General features: G+C 42.8%; 1 protein-coding gene, 1 long non-coding RNA gene and 1 pseudogene across 3 annotated transcripts; 1 reads left to right on the plus strand and 2 right to left on the minus strand.

The window, feature by feature from the left end:
- Positions 1-2,489: 2,489 nt before the first annotated feature.
- Positions 2,490-6,755, minus strand: LOC143517076 (cytochrome P450 3A30-like; annotated as a pseudogene). Its single transcript, XR_013131840.1, has 9 exons — positions 6,331-6,755; positions 6,056-6,173; positions 5,575-5,660; positions 5,205-5,353; positions 4,869-4,993; positions 4,133-4,264; positions 3,752-3,978; positions 3,339-3,495; positions 2,490-3,182 (listed from the first exon to the last, which is right to left on the minus strand). The product of XR_013131840.1 is annotated as a cytochrome P450 3A30-like (transcript).
- Positions 6,756-8,999: 2,244 nt separating this feature from the next.
- LOC143516242 (uncharacterized) lies at positions 9,000-11,115 on the plus strand. Its single transcript, XR_013131618.1, has 2 exons — positions 9,000-9,096; positions 10,719-11,115. It is a non-coding gene; the product is annotated as an uncharacterized LOC143516242 (long non-coding RNA).
- Positions 11,116-13,225: 2,110 nt separating this feature from the next.
- Positions 13,226-18,404, minus strand: LOC143517078 (cytochrome P450 3A30-like). The gene is made up of 14 exons (XM_077009201.1): positions 18,307-18,404; positions 17,854-18,036; positions 17,684-17,777; positions 17,539-17,591; positions 16,881-16,980; positions 16,604-16,723; positions 16,143-16,228; positions 15,773-15,921; positions 15,422-15,546; positions 15,235-15,322; positions 14,980-15,140; positions 14,590-14,816; positions 14,178-14,334; positions 13,226-14,021 (listed from the first exon to the last, which is right to left on the minus strand). Exons 2-14 carry the CDS (start codon positions 17,919-17,921, stop codon positions 13,920-13,922), a joined length of 1,530 nt encoding a protein of 509 aa, XP_076865316.1. The 5' UTR covers positions 17,922-18,036; positions 18,307-18,404; the 3' UTR covers positions 13,226-13,919.
- Between the last annotated feature and the right edge of the window lie 347 nt (positions 18,405-18,751).

Genomic DNA, 18,751 nt, shown 5'->3' on the forward strand with positions numbered 1-18,751 from the left:
TCTAGAGTCCAGTGGTGACGTGTTTACACCACTGCATCCACAATGCTTTGCATTGCACTTGGTAATGTATGGCTCAGATGTGGCTGCTCGACCATGGAAACCTATTCGATGGAACTCTCTGTGCACTGTTCTTGAGCTCATCTGAAGGCCACATTACAGGATGTCTGTAATGATTGACTCTGCAGAAGGTTGGTGACCACTTGGCACTATGCATCCGCTGACCCCCGTTAGTTTACATGGCCTACCACTTCATGGCTGAGTTGCCATTTTGGCAATATAGTGTATGTAGTTGTGACATGTGAGTCATGGACATGTCAGGTCTGCTATGAAGTATCATGTGCAGAGGAGCTGGAGAGCGATGATTCCAAGGACACACCTATAGAAATAATGTATAGTACATTCAGTAATGTTACAAAAAGGTTTCAAACCTTGCAAGAATAAACATATATAAGTTATAATTAATATTAATAAATCTTAATACAATTAATATAAACATCTTAATACAAGTATAATTCTAATATATAAAAAAGGAAAATGCACAGAAAACAAATATGATTATATGATTAGTGCTTCAGGCCTTCATAAATATCCTCAAAGCTGGCAAATTAAACGTGAATAAAACACGTTCTTACTCTGAAGGTGTGATTACGTTATTAACAGCTCCTTAGTCAGCAGACCGAGCTGACAGCACACAGACTCATTTATAGCTATCTATCAATAGCACATGGCTCTATGCTTTCTCAGGCTGTCTGAACTGCTGTGATTATTCAGAATGTTTTCATAAGAGTCATCAAAGTGATCGACGACTAATCAGACCAGCCACAACAAACACAATGACATATAGAGTCTGTTGAAACTTTAGTCATGCGAGAACTGCAAATTTAAAACGAGGTTGGTTACAGTAGCAGAAACCACATGCACAGAAAATAATGCGGAAATTATGATTTATTTGAATGCACATTTTGTTTTATCTTGATATTGAATCGACCTACATTTTTTATACGGCAGCAACCTCTGTCGGCACATTTAAGCAATGCAGATTTTATGCACAAGGCGTTCCCATTTTCCAGAATCAACCGTACGTAAAAACGAAACGAAACTTGGTTTATAAGAATTATTTTTATGTGAATTGCGTTAATGACTTTTCTTTACAATTTCCTGAACGTAGTATAAATGTGACAGCTTTAGTCTGTATACAATAAATGTTATGTAAACGTATCATTTTGATTCAGATTTAGATCTCATTAAGTGGGAAGTGCAGTAACTGATTCTAGTAATAGACTGCTTATTTATATTACACTGAATATTCACATCTGAAATTATCAAAATATTATTATGGCAAATTATCAAAGTGATTGCATATACAATTAAAATATTGCTGGTACTTTCGACATCAGCCTTACATGACGTTGTAATGTGAAGTACTGGTGCCCAGGCCTAAGATGGTTGAGTTAGCGCCCAAGTCAATATGCATTCAGTAACTGCTGGACCTTAGCATTGCTGTTGAGTTATAGACATACAATTATATAAATTATGTATGAGCAATATTCATCAGTACCTTTACTTGTAATCCTGCAGAGATATGTTAAGAGAGCATTTCAGTATGGGACATTTTCTCTCTCTACACACGCACGCACACACGTATATATACACATGTCGAGTTAAACACTAATCTGTCTGTGGGAGCTGTTCACAATCAGACCCCAGTTAATAGCATTTTACAGGAAGCACTACACATGGACGCGCATGGACAGTGATCATTTTCCTGTCTTGTTTATGGCTCTGAATGAAAACGGTCCAATTTGCTTAGAGTAAATAGCATATTTGAGAATTAATATACTGAATAGTTTTATTGACTGCTTTCTGAATTCGTTTACACTGGCTGTTTATCAAATAATTAAAAATAAATGAGCATAAAAGCAGCTTCCTGCAGAGAGCAGTTCACCCTTCCCTGATCAGTGATTAGTTCTGTATGACTTCAAAACTCTAAAACACATTCAGGGATGTCATCAGGGATTTGACTATTTTTGTGGGAAGTGTGTTCAAGGCCTTTTAAAATTTGAATCTCTCCTTGACTGTTGAATGTGCATCAAGACCATATAGATCTCTGCACAGGAAAACCAGAGACATCAAAACTAGCCTCTTTGAAAAGCAGCAATGTGACCTCTGTTAATGTCTACCATGTGTTTAATCTGACATGCCTCAATAGTGGTGCTACAGGCAAGATAAGAAATACACTGTTTCTGTATATAGATGGGGTTACAGTACAGCACTCCATCCTTGTCCTATTTTACTTTCTCTACCAGTGCACTGGTAAACTGGGAGCCTGGTGTTAACACTTCATTCATAGAGCCGCTTTACAGTCTGACAATTATGCTATAGCAATTTACAAAATATGCACTGCTACACTTTATCAAAGCTTTAAAGAACCAAAGTAAAATACAGTACAAGCCAAATAGCTCAGAAAAACAGGAAGACGTTGCAATCTTTTAATCCCCAGTGGCCTTAGACCACAGTTTTAGTTTGGGTTACATATGTAATGTGACAGTGTAATGGAACAGTGTGCATGCATTATGCAGACACCAAAGACAAACTCATTTATTTACCTATTTATTGTAGTTGTGTCCATTGTGGTACATTAATTGTTGATAATATGCACATAATTTACTCCATATTGTGTTTGGTCTTGTGTTTTCTACTGCGGCTGTGTCAGGCACTTTATGTAATACACTTCAGTCTTTACACTGTGTGCACATGTAAATATGAACCTGTCTATTATGCATGCAACACAGTCAATGCATGTTAAATACAATAAAGTGATATAAAAGAGACTAAAAATAGTTTAAATATAAAAAAGAGGGATATGCATGCATGAGAATAAATTCTCATAAATAATGCAGCGATGATTGTGCTTTATATAGAATGTCTGAATTATATCAATATGCGGTTTTTGCTTTTTTGTATGTCAATGTTGACAATAACTAAGTGATAAAGCCTAAAAGTAATATGATAATATGTATATAAACACAAAAGCAGTAATTTATCAGAAATAATCCAGCAAGAGTTATGCTTCACATTTATCAGAAATAATTTGCTTCACTTGGAGCCTTCTGAGATCTTGGTATAAGCTTCAGAGTCACAGGAACTTTAGGTTGAAAGAGAGCATTCAGCTGAAGAGGAATCTGGAAAAAACACAAACACAATATACGAAGAATCATAAACCAAGAATTAGTAAGCAGTGGAAAAACCACTTATATTCACTCTGCAGTCCATCAAGATGTGGGAGCTCATCTGCTGTGTATGTACCTACAAGAGCATGAATGAGAGGGAGGACCAACCTGGGTCTCTTTGCATGTCTCCACACTGAAGTTCTGAAGCAGCTTCACCACCACCATTTTCATGATCATCAGCGCGAACCTCATTCCCACGCAGTTGCGCGGCCCGAGACCAAAGGGCATGAAAGCGTATGGGCTGATGTCATTTCCTGGACTGAACCTTCAGGAATCAGTGAGGCCACCATGTTAGTGATGCATCTTCACCCTGACACCATACATGGAAACTGGAGCTCTGTGACAAACTAGCAGGTTCAAGGTTCCAGTCCTCATCCCCGCTTTCTTCATCTGATACTGAGCTAAACTAACTCAGACGACGCCATGCAATCAGATAATGGATCTTGTCTTTGAATAACAAATTTTTAACATTTTGTGAAGCTAAAAGCCAGCTCTAGAGGCAGGGCAAACCACAGGGTTACCTCTCTGGCCGGAACTCCTCAGCCGCCTCCCAGAGCTCCGGGTCCCTGTGGAGCACGTACGTGGGGATGGCCACTAGAGTGTCTTTAGGTATGGTGACCCCACAGAGCTCTATGGTCTTCTTACACACCCTCTCCAGGCGGGCGGCAGTAGGGAGAAGACGCATTGACTCGTTGATGACCATGTCCAGGTATTCAAACTTCATCAGTGTGTCATAGGTCATTGGAGCCTAGTGAAAATGAGAAAGGGTCATGATTTGGACTCAGTACCCCTTTCTATCAAAGCACCTTGTTCAATATTTTTCCTTCCTCTTTCTTCTCTCATGAAGTCTTTGATTTCTAGTACTGCCAAGTGTAAGGAGACTCCGGTAGTTTTATTCTCACATCATGAGGAAAGTGTTCGTCGATCAGCTCCACCAGTTTGGTCATGCAGTCCGGATTAGTCACGAGATTGTACAGCAGGTAAGTGAGAGTGGTGCTGGTGGTCTCATACCCACCCAGGATGAAGATGAAGAACTGAGAAAGAATCTCATGGTCAGTTAAACCTGTAAATGTACAAAAGTGGTCAGATAGTGTGGTACAGGGTGGCATGTTTAATGCTGTTCATAAGCTGGGTCATGATCTTACTGCAGGTCTCACCTTTGCTAGGGTGCTCATCTACAGCTTGATCTGCTTGTGTGTCTGAAATTTGGCTCTGGATCATGTGTGTGTGCCATATTTTTGTCAATTGTGATTTTTACACCCCAATCGAAATTTGTCCTCCGCTTTTAACCCATCTGTGCAGTCAGAACACACAAACACACACACTAGTGATTACTAGGGGGCTGTGGATCACACGTGCCCAGAGCGGTGGGCAGCCCTAGCCCGGCGCCCGGGGAGCAGTTGGGGTTAGGTGTCTTGCTCAAGGGCACCTCAGTCATGGCCTGTCTGGGAATCGAACCCACAACCCTCCGGTCACAAGACCAGTTCCCTAACCGCCAGGCCATGACTGCCCCATGAGCTGCAGGAAGTCCACTCACCTCTGACACAAACAAGAAGCAGAACTGTTGTGTACATTTACCACACAGTAACATGCAGTAACGCTCTGCTAACAGGTACTGGTTCATAATCTCAGACATACGTTGTCACTCATGTTATGCTGTTCTTTGATCTTCCTCAGGGCACTGTAGGCAAAGTCCACAGATGATTTTGAGAACATGTTCACTCCTAGTTTAGCTAAAAGTGGAACAAGAAATGGAAATAGAGCTGCAAAAAAAGAACAACAACAAAAAAAAAGAAATCAAAAATACATTTATTTGTTTAACTGTTTCTGAATTCATTCCACATTCTGCTAACTGCACTGAATTATAACAAATAGAAACCAGGCAGTGTCCTAGGTTTGAGTGATAAAGAAATAATTCCAAACTGAATTATGACGACAGTATACTGTACACTAGTGATGATGAACAGGACATACTTATAATGAGGAATAAAGGGTTGAAAAAACTGAAGTTGAATATCTTCTTGATGTGGGTGACAAAAGGATCATTTGAGTTATTTATAGAATCGATGTCCACACTAAAGGAGGAGCTGGCAACCACATCCATGGAGTAGGGAGCAAGAAAGCTGGAAAGGAGAATGTCTGGTCTTAATAAAGAGCTCTCACACATACAGACAAGTGCAGAAACAATTAATATATCTCAGATCACTGTGTTATGATGGGACTGTAATCTACTTCAGTCAACTTCAGGTTGGTCAGGTATGTCAGGTATAGGTTGATCAGGTATAGTGACTTCTAGCTGGTTCATATGTGACCCGGCTTAATGTGTTGGCGGATGTATACACACTCTTTAATTTTAGCGGCCTCCTCCAGGTTTCTCTTCTTCAAATTATCAATGAAGCGGTCTGCATATTTCTCAGTTAACGGAAAAAACTGAAAATACATCAGAGAAAACAAATGACATTTATGATGGTGTTGGTTGTGTACACTTTGATAAACCATGTACAATGTAGTACACTGTACTTTGTTATAGATCCATTTTTCCAAAGTGCCAGTTTTAATAATATTTTAATAGATTTAATAATATCTATTTGTGAAAAACTCAATATTTGTGTTGATGGTCTGAAAATGAAATATGACTGGCCACCTTTTTTAGCAGACATGTGCCCACCTTCAGTTTGAGATGGTGGTGAAACAGAAAAGCCATGCTGACTGCTCATGAAGCACCTTTGATTTCTCTTGAACTATGAATGCATGTTGTATTTGTATGTTGTATTTGAAACAGGACAGCTCCTTATGACAGTGTAAGACCCTCTGTAGTTTCACACCTCCTTCAGTTTTCCACTTGAAGAACGGAGAAAGTGAACCACGGATACGCTTCCACTTTTCATCTTTTACAAATAATATCCCATCGGCTAAGGGGCCGGCCAAGTCCATGTTCATTTCCTAAACACATCATACAGAACAAACGTGTGTCTGATTAAACCTAATTACATGCAGATGTTCATGATAAAGATAATATAGTGTAAATATAACAACATGGCACAAAGAAATCTACTGGATTCCGATAGAAATGTGAATTTTAATAACAACTAGAACTTACCCTTCTATTAGTGAAAGCAGAGTAACATTCTTTCACCATTATGGCTTTGATCATTTCTTGATCTAATACCATTAAAATCGGTAACCTCCCATCATAGATCCTTAGATACAAAATCCACATTTGACCACATTAGACAGAACATTACCAGCACTCTATTGAACTTCACAGAAGAAGCAGAATTCAATCAATATTTGTAATCAAAAGATTTCCTTCACAGCTGATGGGCTAATATGGACAGGCTTGCTTAAAGTTATCTGCAATACGCCAAAATGATGGATCACCTACATATATACATATACCGGTATATGCTTACAGAATAATTTCCAATATCTATTGAATAACAACTAACTAAAGAATAAGGCAGGATTTTAAGACTTTAATTCTCATTCAAAAAGATTTCTTTAACGAATGCAAAGCTTGTGATCTCTACTCACCCAGTTTTCCAAATTTCTTAAAACATGCCATGTCAAAACTGTAGAAACCCTTAAACAGATTAAAGGGATTAAAGGGAAAACGGGCGATTTTTTTTCTTATTCTTTCTTCATCATACTCTCTGCTGCAACGCTTACGTACCTTGAGAAAGGTTCCGAAAAAGGGCCACGGCCTTGGACCCGGGATCCCCAGTTTCTTAAAAAATCCATACGGCCAAACGCCGTAGCTACAGATAAGAAACTGACATGTTTCATACTGCTTACAACAATGTTGTCGTATACGCTGTAAAGCAGCACACTCACATAAGAGTAACCGCCAGTATGAGGAGAGTCCATGTCACAGATAGAGATGCGAGGACAATCATCTTTTTATCGGCCCAAACAGCGAAGTTTCAGGATCTGTATCAACGGTCCAGCTGACGGTGACACTTCTCTGCAGTTCTGGATGTAGTACGTCCTGCTAGAAATCTGATTAAAGGTGTAAATGGGGAATTAAACACGTGTAAAGGTGTGGCTTGCAAGACATATATAATAAAATATCTTGGCCAATGATTCTTCTCGGTTCCGACGCCCATATCTACTTGAGGAGTTGGCTGTTTTAGGTTATTTATCATAGTTTGCGCGACCGGATTTTCGGTTCGGCAGCGCAAATTTATCGTTACTTTCATTTATGACGCAAGTAATAAACAGGCTTTTCACGGAGAATACGTGTTTCTTTCTTTGTTCTTAGACGAAAGTATAGTAAGAAATATACGTTTACCTACCTGGAAGAAAAAAACAAGAACCGATTTGGGATTACAAATGTAGTATTTCTGGAGACACTTCCTTGTTCTCCACACGTGAAGTGAACGCGGCTGAGTGAGGTGGCTGTCAGCACGAGCAGAGGTTTGGTGGTGAAATGAGTGGTGTGTTCATAATAAAAGTCACTTGCTGTTGGAATGAGCTCCTCTCGTCAGACTCCTTTCTTCACTGACACGACAATTGGTGTCAGAAGTGGGCCTCGGGCTGACCTGCATGAACTGATGGACCAGATCAACGAGGTGGACAGACAGCTACAGCGTGAGGAGGAGCTGCTGCGACAGGAGCTGCGGGACCATGAAACCGGAGTGGTGGGAAGATGATCTACGGTTAACTGATCGTCGGGATGAACCGCGCAGCATCAATCGAGTCGAAGACGCCCTGCTGGCAACGGCGCAGGAGGCGGCGATAAACGGCAGACCCGAAACCGGCCGGCTCGCAGGTCTACCTCACCTGAACGCCGCGACACAGCGACGTGGAACCCGGACCGGATTGCACTAAACTCACCACTGTCTCTGCCCCAATTCGACAAGTCCGCTGACTGGGCTGAATTCAACACACAGTTGAGGGTCGCGGTGAGAACGCTGGGGTGGTCAGAAAGGGAGACGGCGGCGCAACTATGCTTGTTACTGTGCAGGCGAGCCAGACAGGTCGCCATCGAGTTGAGAGGACTTACAGGAGCTGTCTGCTTTGCATGGCGCACTGAGCGCACAGTTCGGCGAGCAACCCTCGGGAGGCACGGCTCGGCAGAGACTGATACAAAGGCGTCACACGCGGGGAGAACGTATTGCGGACCTGGCACTGCTGGTGTGCCAAGCGTACCCCACTTTCCCCGAGGCAGTTAGGCAGAGCCTGGCGTTGGACCGGTTCGTAGAGGCCCTGGAACCTTTTGAACCAGTGGGTACTGGCAAGTTCCCCTAACTGAGCCAGCCAAGGAGCGGTTGGCTTTCACCATCAGGAAAGAGTTGTGGCAGTTTACAGTACCCACTGGTACCATTTGGGCTATGCAATGCACCCACGACCTTTGATCGCCTCATGGAGAGGGTCCTAAAGGGGGTCTCAACATCAAAATGCATGGTTTACTTGAATGATGTGCTTGTACACGGGAGCTCATTTTGGGCCGCGCTGGCAAACCTGAACGAGGTTTAAAAAAAAAAAATCGCTGGGCAAATTTGCGACTAAACCCCGCTAAGTGCAATCTACTGCAGTGACGACTTAATTTCCTGGGACATGTCGTCAGTAACAAGGGAATAGGGACAGACCCAGCGAAAACGGAGGCGGTGAGGAACTGGCCCCGGCCGACGACCGCCAAACAGGTTAGGAGCTTCCTGGGTCTGGCCTCATATTACAGGAAATTCGTGAGGGGTTTCGCGGACATCGCTGCACTGCTTCACACGCTCACGGGGGGAGGGGGTGGGGGAATCAAAATTCACGTGGTCACCTGACTGTGAGGATGCGTTCGCGGAACTGAAAGATGTGCAACGCACCGATACTAGCGTACCCTGAATTCGGTGAGGAGTTCATCGTGGATACGGACGTGAGTGATCATTGTGTAGGGGGCGTGCTATCCCAGATCCAAGGGGGAACCGAACGTGTTATCGGGTACTACAGTCGTGCCCTGAGTAAAGCGGAAAGGAACTATTGTGTAACTAGACAGGAACTTCTGCCTATGCACAGATCATGCATCGTTACAGTGGGTTTTGAGCCTGCATGACCCGGAGGGGCAGTTAGCTAGGTGGCTAGCTAGGCTGCAAGAGTTTAGATTTGCCGTCATACACCGGCCGGGTGCAGACAACAGCAACGCTGATGCTCTATCACGTAAGCCGTGCCTGGATGGGGAGTTCAGACACTGCGCGGCGCTCAGACAACCTGACGTGCTGCCCATACCGGTGCTCCAACCCTGCGATACTGAACAATTCAGGGCTGCCCAGCTAGCTGATCCAGAAATCGATTGGTGCATGGGACACTTAGAGGCGGCGTCTGTGCCTGCCTGGGAAGACGCATGCCGACAAGGTTTGATGGTGAAAGCATTGAAGTCAAACTGGGCTGGCCTGTGGGTAGTACACGGGGTACTGTGCTGCGAGTGGGCAGAACCGTCCGTGGTTGGGTCAATCCTGCAGAATGTGGTATCAGTGGGGTTGAGAAATGATGTCCTGAGCTCAATGCACGGTGCACTGGGCAGTGGGCACTTTGGCATTACCAAGATGCTCCGTCGGCTACGACAAATGTTCTGGCGGCCGGGGTGTAGACGCGACTTAGAGCTGTTCGTGCACTGCTGCGACACATGCGCCACCAAGAAGGGGCCTGCACTGCGGTAGTCGGGCTCACCGATGGAGAAGGTCGCTGTCGATATCATGGGGCCGTTTCCGGTTACAGAGGCACGTAATAGGTACGTCCTTGTGGCCAGGGACTATTTTACGAAGTGGCCTGAGGCGTATGCTATCGTGGATTAGAGTGCGACCACAACCGCGTCGGTACTGGTGAACGAGTTCTTTTGCTTTTTTGGAGTACCTGAGACGATGTATAGCGAACAGGGTCGGAATGTTGTGTCCTAAGTAATGGAGGAGGTGTGCAAGCTGCTGGGGGTGAAGAAGACCAGGACTACGCCGCTGCACCCGCAGGGGGACGGCCTGGTATAATGGTTTAACAGAACATTGGCGACCCAGCTCGCCATGGTTACCAGTGAGCACCAGAAAGACGGACGTACGCCTACCCATGGTTCTACTTGCGTGCCGCTCGGCTATACAGGAGTCTACTGAGTTTACTCCTGCATGCCTCATGTTTGGCAGAGAACTGCGCACGCCGGTGGACCTCGCGTTCGGTGCGCCCCCGGATGCAGCCCCGCAGTGAAACCTGACTGCGAGCTTGAGACAGAAAAGAGCATATGACACATGGTGTACTGGGAACCCGTTGGCCCAGGGACAAGTATGGCTGTTCAACCTGAGACATTCGAGGGGCCGCTGTCTCAAGCTACAGTCAAGTTGGTTGGGGCCGTGTTCGGTGTTGGAACGCCTGAGTGAGGTTGTGTATAAGATAAGGTGGGGTAAGAGGTGTGTCGTGGTGCATAGGGACAGGCTGGCCCCGTATAGGCACAAGGATCCTGCTGTCTGCCATGACGGTGCTGTGGACGTTTATGCTGCTGTGCATTGTCCCTTCCAGGGTGATGCAGAGACAAGGGAGGGGGAGCTGGCTACTGACGCAGTGGGAGGAAATGCAGTGATGACCCCTGGGCTGATGGACGCTGAGGCACCCCCGCTCTCTGACTCTGCCACTGCACGCTCCTCCATGGCCTGCATCCACGCCCGGCGGGCAGGGCCGAGGAGAGCACGCAGACCGCCCCGTCACTTGGACGACTACGTCATTGGATCTCCACACTGAGGGTCGCCGGGACGGCTGACTGTGGGGGGGCTCATTGCTGTTGAAATGAGCTCCTCTTGTCAGACTCCTTTCTTCGCGGATGCGACAATATTAAAAATTCAATCACAGGAAATACAACCACATAGAACAACACATTCTAAAATTTCTTTTTAAGACAATGTGAAGGGGCAAAGATCTATTATCTAGCTAACTGTAGTTCAGTGATTCATATGGACTATGCCTATTATTAAATTAATATGGCTTTATTGTCAAGTTAAAATAAATACTGCCTTATATCAAGTATATTCCACCTTCCTACCAGTTCTATTCCAATATAGATACTCATCAACGTTGTGAACACAACAAAAAATGATCTGCAACATGTGTGGGCTGGTATTGATCTCTGCAGGAAAAACCGTTTGCTGTAAATTAAGTAATTAATCCATTACAAAAAATCATTGCACACTGTAACGTGGAGCGAGATGTATTAAGGGCACATCCATAAGAGTCGTTTAAACGGTCCAGGGTAATTTTGTGGGCAATCAGAGAGGGACATGTAATCAACACAAAGAGACGCAACTAAAAAGGCGACGGCAGAAACTATAACAAACGGGAGGTAAGATAAACAGCATAAAACAGGGCTTGAACAAAGCAAGAGGCTAACGATACAAACCGAAGTATGGAAACATACGAGGCAGCAAAAACACACAGAGACCCGGAAACATACAGCTATGTACGTCCAGCAAGGAACAAGAGAACACACGGTATATATTTACAATAGCGAGGAAACAACCTAGACACAGACGTAAATAACCAGAGGCTGAGGAACAAACCAGGAGGCGTGACAACTGAAATGAAAACACTGAGAATATGGAGAATGAAAACAGATACATGATTGATAGGTGGGCGGGGTCAGGCATGACACACTAACAAGAATTATTATACATGTTGCTGCTAGACAACATGTTAAATTGGTCTTACTGGATTCAAGCCGTATTATCCTCCAGGTAAGAATTCTGGGGGGAGGGCTCAGGGTAGCCCCCTCCGGAGTACCAGCACTGGACTTGTTCCATCCTCTGGAGGGGAGTCCAGCGCCGGGGTGGTGAACCCCCCCACAACTAAGACTGGAGTCAAATGGGAGCGCTCAGGGGAGCTCTCCCGGTCTTAAAGGCCATAGTCTGGGAGAAGTTATACCAGTCCTGGTATACCTCAGCATGTGAGGTGGAGTTCATCTCCTGAATGGTGAGTCCACCCAGTACCAGGGCTGGTGCTGAACTCCTACGGGAGTTTGGGGTACCTCAAGGAACTTTGGTGTGTCTAGGAGGGCACCCCCTCATTCTTTCACCTCTTCAGAGCTAACAACCTTCTTCAAAGCTGCTCTCTCCTTAACATGGCTAGTGGGAGGGAGGAGGTTGCCTTCCCTGGGCATCCTTCTGTGGTCAGTCATTATACACGAGCGAGGGATAAATCAGGATGGCGAGGTGAGAGCGCAGTCACACGGGACGTATATTTAAGGGAACAACAGGTCCAAAGTCAGACAAAAACAGGCACGATGCACACCTAAATGTACACACACACACACACACACACACACACACACGACACGTGCAACACGTAACGTTGACGAGACAAGAGACAGGTAATACGCACAACACAAAGAAACACACGAATGTAAATGCACACAGAGGAGGAGCCAGAGGCGGAATCAGGGGCGGGTCCTGACGTCATGCATATTCAAGAGTGGGGTGGAACACAAGTTTTATATTTTCTTCCAAGGCCAGTTACACAACAGCCTCACTTTTTTTTGCATATTAACCTTTTGTTTTGTATTTTATAACAGGATTACCTCATCCTCATACCCAAATTAACGACCCTTTTCCGGTACCATTCGGCACACACACCTAGGTGTTGCAACAAAAACAAACGCTCTTTGAAGTCTCTCCAAGTCACGGTCACACACCCTGCCATGACCCTGGAAGTATTTTTTTCTTTGACTGTTAGAATATATTATTTCTTATTACCACCCATCCACCATCACACCTTTTTTATAGGATACAGGCCTTTATTGTGCAGCATACCAATGTGCTGTAGATTTACTACTGAATCTGCAAAATACAGTAGCTAATCCCATAACTTTTATAAGAAAAATCTTCATTGTCACTATATAGTTTAAATTTTTTTAGTATGAAATGTAATTTTAAATCTAAATTTAAATAAATCTGAATGTTGACCATAATGAAGTGATGAGATTAATTATTATAGTATAAATATAAAAAAGATGGATAAAAATGTATATGTAGGCAAATCATTTCTCAGAAATAACACCATGATGGTTATTCTTCACGCAGAAAATCTGAATATCAATATGCAGTTTTTACCTTTTTGTATGTGTAAGAAGTTACAGTATGGAGACTGGCATAGCTCATTGAACTCAACTCTATCATTATTATAACAAAAGGTCCAAACATGGGAGTCTCCATCAAAATGGGAACGTGAACGGTGTTTGACTTGTTTAGCTTACGAACCAGCACAGCAGGGAGAGTTGAAATGGCTCTGGCAACTTAAATTTTGATAGTGATGAACAACCATCACAGACAAAGGGAACTGGCGTGGACATGAAGGTGACAGAACCCAATATGCACTCATTCCCCATAGCTAAAACAGAGTGGTAGTTTCATGCTAATAGCAGTAACAATGGTCATACTCCAGTGACAGCACATCCATCACAGGGGGAATGTACCTCTAAACATTCATGTACTTCGCTGAGGCTTTTATTACAATAAGGATTTACCATTTTTCATCAAATCGAACAATTTCATACTTTTTTTTTCTTAAATGTGTCAATAATGCTGACCACAATTAAGTGATAAAATAGAACCTAAATATGATATGTAAAAACATACAATCCAAATTTGAGGTGGATATTTGTGTATATTTATTTGAATCTACCCTAAGCAAATCCTTTATCAGAAATAATCCAGCAAGAGTTATGCTTCACATTTATCAGAAATAATTTGCTTCACTTGGAGCCTTCTGAGATCTTGGTATAAGCTTCAGAGTCACAGGAACTTTAGGTTGAAAGAGAGCATTCAGCTGAAGAGGAATCTGGAAAAAACACAAACACAATACACGAAGAATCATAAACCAAGAATTAGTAAGCAGTGGAAAAACCACTTATATTCACTCTGCAGTCCATCAAGATGTGGGAGCTCATCTGCTGTGCATGTACCTACAAGAGCATGAATGAGAGGGAGGACCAACCTGGGTCTCTTTGCATGTCTCCACATTGAAGTTCTGAAGCAGCTTCACCACCACCATTTTCATGATCATCAGAGCGAACCTCATTCCCACGCAGTTGCGCGGCCCGAGACCAAAGGGCATGAAAGCGTATGGGCTGATGTCATTTCCTGGACTGAACCTTCAGGAATCAGGGAGGCCACCATGTTAGTGATGCATCTTCACCCTGACACCATACATGGAAACTGGAGCTCTGTGAAAAACTAGCAGGTTCAGGTTCCAGTCATCACCCCCGCTTTCTTCATCTGATACTGAGCTAAACTAACTCAGACGACGCCATGCAATCAGATAATGGATCCTGTCTTTGAATAACAAATTTTTAACATTTTGTGAAGCTAAAAGCCAGCTCTAGAGCCAGGGCAAACCACAGGGTTACCTCTCTGGCCGGAACTCCTCAGCCGCCTCCCAGAGCTCCGGGTCCCTGTGGAGCACGTATGTGGGGATGGCCACTAGAGTGTCTTTAGGTATGGTGACCCCACAGAGCTCTATGGTCTTCTTACACACCCTCTCCAGACGGGGGGCAGTAGGGAGAAGACGCATTGATTCGTTTATGACCATGTCCAGGTATTCAAACTTCATCAGTGCGTCATAGGTCATTGGAGCCTAGTGAAAATGAGACAGTCATGAATCGAACCCAGTACCCCTTTCTTTCAAAGCTCCTTGTTCAATGTTTTTCTTTCGTCTTTCTTCTCTCAGATAATTCTAAGGAAGTCTTTGATTTCTAGTACTGCCAAGTGTAAGGAGACTCCGGTAGTTTTATTCTCACATCATGAGGAAAGTGTTCGTCGATCAGCTCCACCAGTTTGGTCATGCAGTCCGGATTAGTCACGAGATTGTACAGCAGGTAAGTGAGAGTGGTGCTGGTGGTCTCATACCCACCCAGGATGAAAATGAAGGACTGAGAAAGAATCTCATGGTCAGTTAAACCTGTAAATGTACAAAAGTGGTCAGATAGTGTGGTACAGGGTGGCATGTTTAATGCTGTTCATAAGCTGGGTCATGATCTTACTGCAGGTCTCACCTTTGCTAGGGTGCTCATCTACAGCTTGATCTGCTTGTGTGTCTGAAATTTGGCTCTGGATCATGAGCTGCAGGAAGTCCACTCGCCTCTGACACAAACAAGAAGCAGAACTGTTGTGTACATTTACCACACAGTAACATGCAGTAACGCTCTGCTAACAGGTACTGGTTCATAATCTCAGACATACGTTGTCACTCATGTTATGCTCTTCTTTGATCTTCCTCAGGGAGCTGTAGAAAAAGCCCACAGATGATTTTGAGAACATGTTCACTCCTAGTTTAGCTAAAACTGGAACAAGAAACGGAAATAGAGCTGCAAAAAAGAGCAGAAAAAAAATTCATAAATGCATTTAGATTTGATACCGTTTATCCGTCTCTGAATTCATTCCTTCCACGCTCTGCTAATTGTACTGAATTATAACAAATGCACTGAATTATAATAAAGAGAAACCAGGCAGTGTCTGAGTGATAAAGAAATAATTCCAAACTGAATTGTGGTGACAGTATACTGTACACTAGTGATGATGAACAGGACATACTTATAATTAGGAATAAAGGACTGAAGAAACTGAAGTTGAATATCTTCTTGATGTGGGTGACAAAAGGGTCATTTGGGTTGTTTATAGAATCGATGTCCACACTAAAGGAGGAGCTGGCAACCACATCCATGGAGTAGGGAGCAAGAAAGCTGGAAAGGAGAATGTCTGGTCTTAATAAAGAGCTCTCACACATACAGACAAGTGCAGAAACAATTAATATATCTCAGACCACTGTGTTATGATGGGACTGTAATCTACTTCAGTCAACTTCAGGTTGGTCAGGTATGTTAGGTATAGGTTGATCAGGTATAGTGACTTCTAGCTGGTTCATATGTGACTCGGCTTAATGTGTTTGCAGATGTATACACACTCTTTAATTTTAATGGCCTCCTCCGGGTTTCTCTTCTTCAAATTATCAATGAAGCGATCTGCATATTTCTCAGTTAATGAAAAAATCTGAAATACATCAGAGAGAAAACAAATCACATTTGTGATGGTGAAGGTTACGTACACACTGATATATATATAAAAAGAAGCTGTAGTACTTTGTTGTAGATCCCTCTTTCCAAAGTGCCACTTTAAATATCTAACAGATTTGTCTTTTGTGAAAAACTCTGTTGATGGTCTGAAAATTAAATATGACTGGCCACCTTTTTTAGCAGACATGTGCCCACCTTCAGTTTGAGATGGTGATGAAACAGAAAAGCCATGCTGACTGCTCATGAAGCACCTTTGATTTCTCTTGAACTATGAATGCATGTTGTATTTGTATGTTGTATTTGAAACAGGACAGCTCCTTATGACAGTGTAAGACCCTCTGTAGTGTCACACCTCCTTCAGTTTTCCACTTGTGAAGAACGGAGAAAGTGAACCACGGATACGCTTCCACTTTTCATCTTTTACGAGTGTTATCCCGTCGGCTAAGGGGCCGGCCAAGTCCAAGTTAGTTTCCTAAACACATCATATAGAACAAACGTGTGTCTGATTAAACCTAATTACATGCAGATGTTCATGATAAAGATAATATAGTGTAAATATAACAACATGGCACAGAGAAATCTACTGGATTCCGATATAAATGTGAATTTTAATAACAACTAGAACTTACCCTTCTATTAGTGAAAGCAGAGTAACATTCTTTCACCATTATGGCTTTGATCATTTCTTGATCTAATACCATTAGAATCGGTAACCTCCCATCATAGATCCTTAGATACAAAATGCACATTTGACCACATTAGACAGTGCCAGGATGTTACCACCATCCTTCTGAACTTCACAGAAGAATCAGAATTTTCTGCAAATCTTTGTATAATTTGTATAAATTTGTATAATCAAGCCTGTAGATGTGGACAAAAATGCAGGCAGTTCATCCAAATCAATATTTGTAATCAAAAGATTTCCTTCACTGCAGCTGATGCCCTAATATGGACATGCTTGCTTTCAGTTATCTGTAATACACCGAAATGATATATGGGATTACATAAGAGTGCTTATCAGTTGGTGATAACAGCTTTTTGATCTGCAAAAAGAAAAGTCCCTTTTCTGGATTTTACTTAAAACTCTTTAAGAACTTGCAGGTAGGTTTTGACAAGTATTTCTCACCTTTTTAAAATACATACATAAATACAAATATGCTTACAGAATAATTCCCTTTAACTATTGAATAACTTGCCTTTAAAGTAGCAACTAAAGAATAAGAGATTAATCCTCATTCAAAACAATTTCTTGAAAGAATGCAGTCAAAGCTTGTGGTCTCTACTCACCCCCAAACTTTTCCAAATTTTTTAAAACATGCCATATCAAAATTGTAGAAACCCTGAAACGGATTAAAATATGTGCAAAGGGGATTAAAAGGGAAAACATGGCGATTATTTCTTCATCATACTCCCTGCTGCGACGTTTACGTACCTTGGAGTAAGACAGAAAGGTTCCGAAGAAGGGCCACGGCCTTGGACCCGGGATCCCCAGTTTCTTAAAGAATCCATGCGGCCAAACGCCGTAGCTACAGATAAGAAACTGACATGTTTCATACTGCTTACAACAATATTGTCGTATACGCTGTAAAGCAGCACACTCACATAAGAATAAGAGTGACCGCCAGTATGAGGAGAGTCCATGTCACAGATAGAGATGCGAGGACAATCATCTTTTTATCGGCACAAACAGCGAAGTTTCAGGATCTGTATCAACGGTCCAGCTGACGGTGACACTTCTCTGCAGTTCTGGGTGTAGTAACTCCTGATAGGAAACTATTTAAAGGTCTAAATGGGGAATTAAACACGTGTAAAGGTGTGGCTTGCAAGACATATATAATAAAATATCTTGGTCAATGATTCTTCCCGGTTCCGACGCTCATATCTACTTGAAGAGTTATTAGTTAATTAATCAGTTAGCATGTGACTGGATTTTCGGTTCTGCAGCGTAAAGTATGTTTACGACTACATCCTCTTTATTAGTGTTTGAGTTTTTTACACGTGACGTTTCTAGAATTACTCTTAGACGAAAGTTTAATAACAAAACCGTTTTCCTACCTGAAGAAAAGAAATAAATAGTATTCCTGGACATATACTTCCTTGTTCCCAGCACTTGTGACGCCGTTTTCACAGATGGATTAGAGCGCCACATAGCGGACACACTAGTGGGAAGATTTTCCCTTACATTTAAAATCTACACTCGTTCAAAAGGACCGTCTTGAAAATAATTTCATCGTAACCACGTCTTCAACATAGTAGTTTATAGTGGTCTATTTGTATTTTATACTTTGCGGTCCGTTTACTGGTTACTGCTTTCTCTCAGATGTATTGTAGGAATGCTCAATTCCAGTTGTGGCACCTGTGATCATGCATAATTTATCAGCTGTCATCTACTCTGTTCATCACTGATCAGTTTTTTGGCGTAGGACCCATTATTTTCTCACCAGATATTATTTGTTTGGTGGACTATTTACACCACAGCCGTAACACTGCCATGGCAGTG

The sequence above is a fragment of the Brachyhypopomus gauderio genome, chromosome 6, assembly GCF_052324685.1.
Source record: "Brachyhypopomus gauderio isolate BG-103 chromosome 6, BGAUD_0.2, whole genome shotgun sequence".
In the NCBI taxonomy this organism is placed as follows: Eukaryota; Metazoa; Chordata; class Actinopteri; order Gymnotiformes; family Hypopomidae; genus Brachyhypopomus; species Brachyhypopomus gauderio.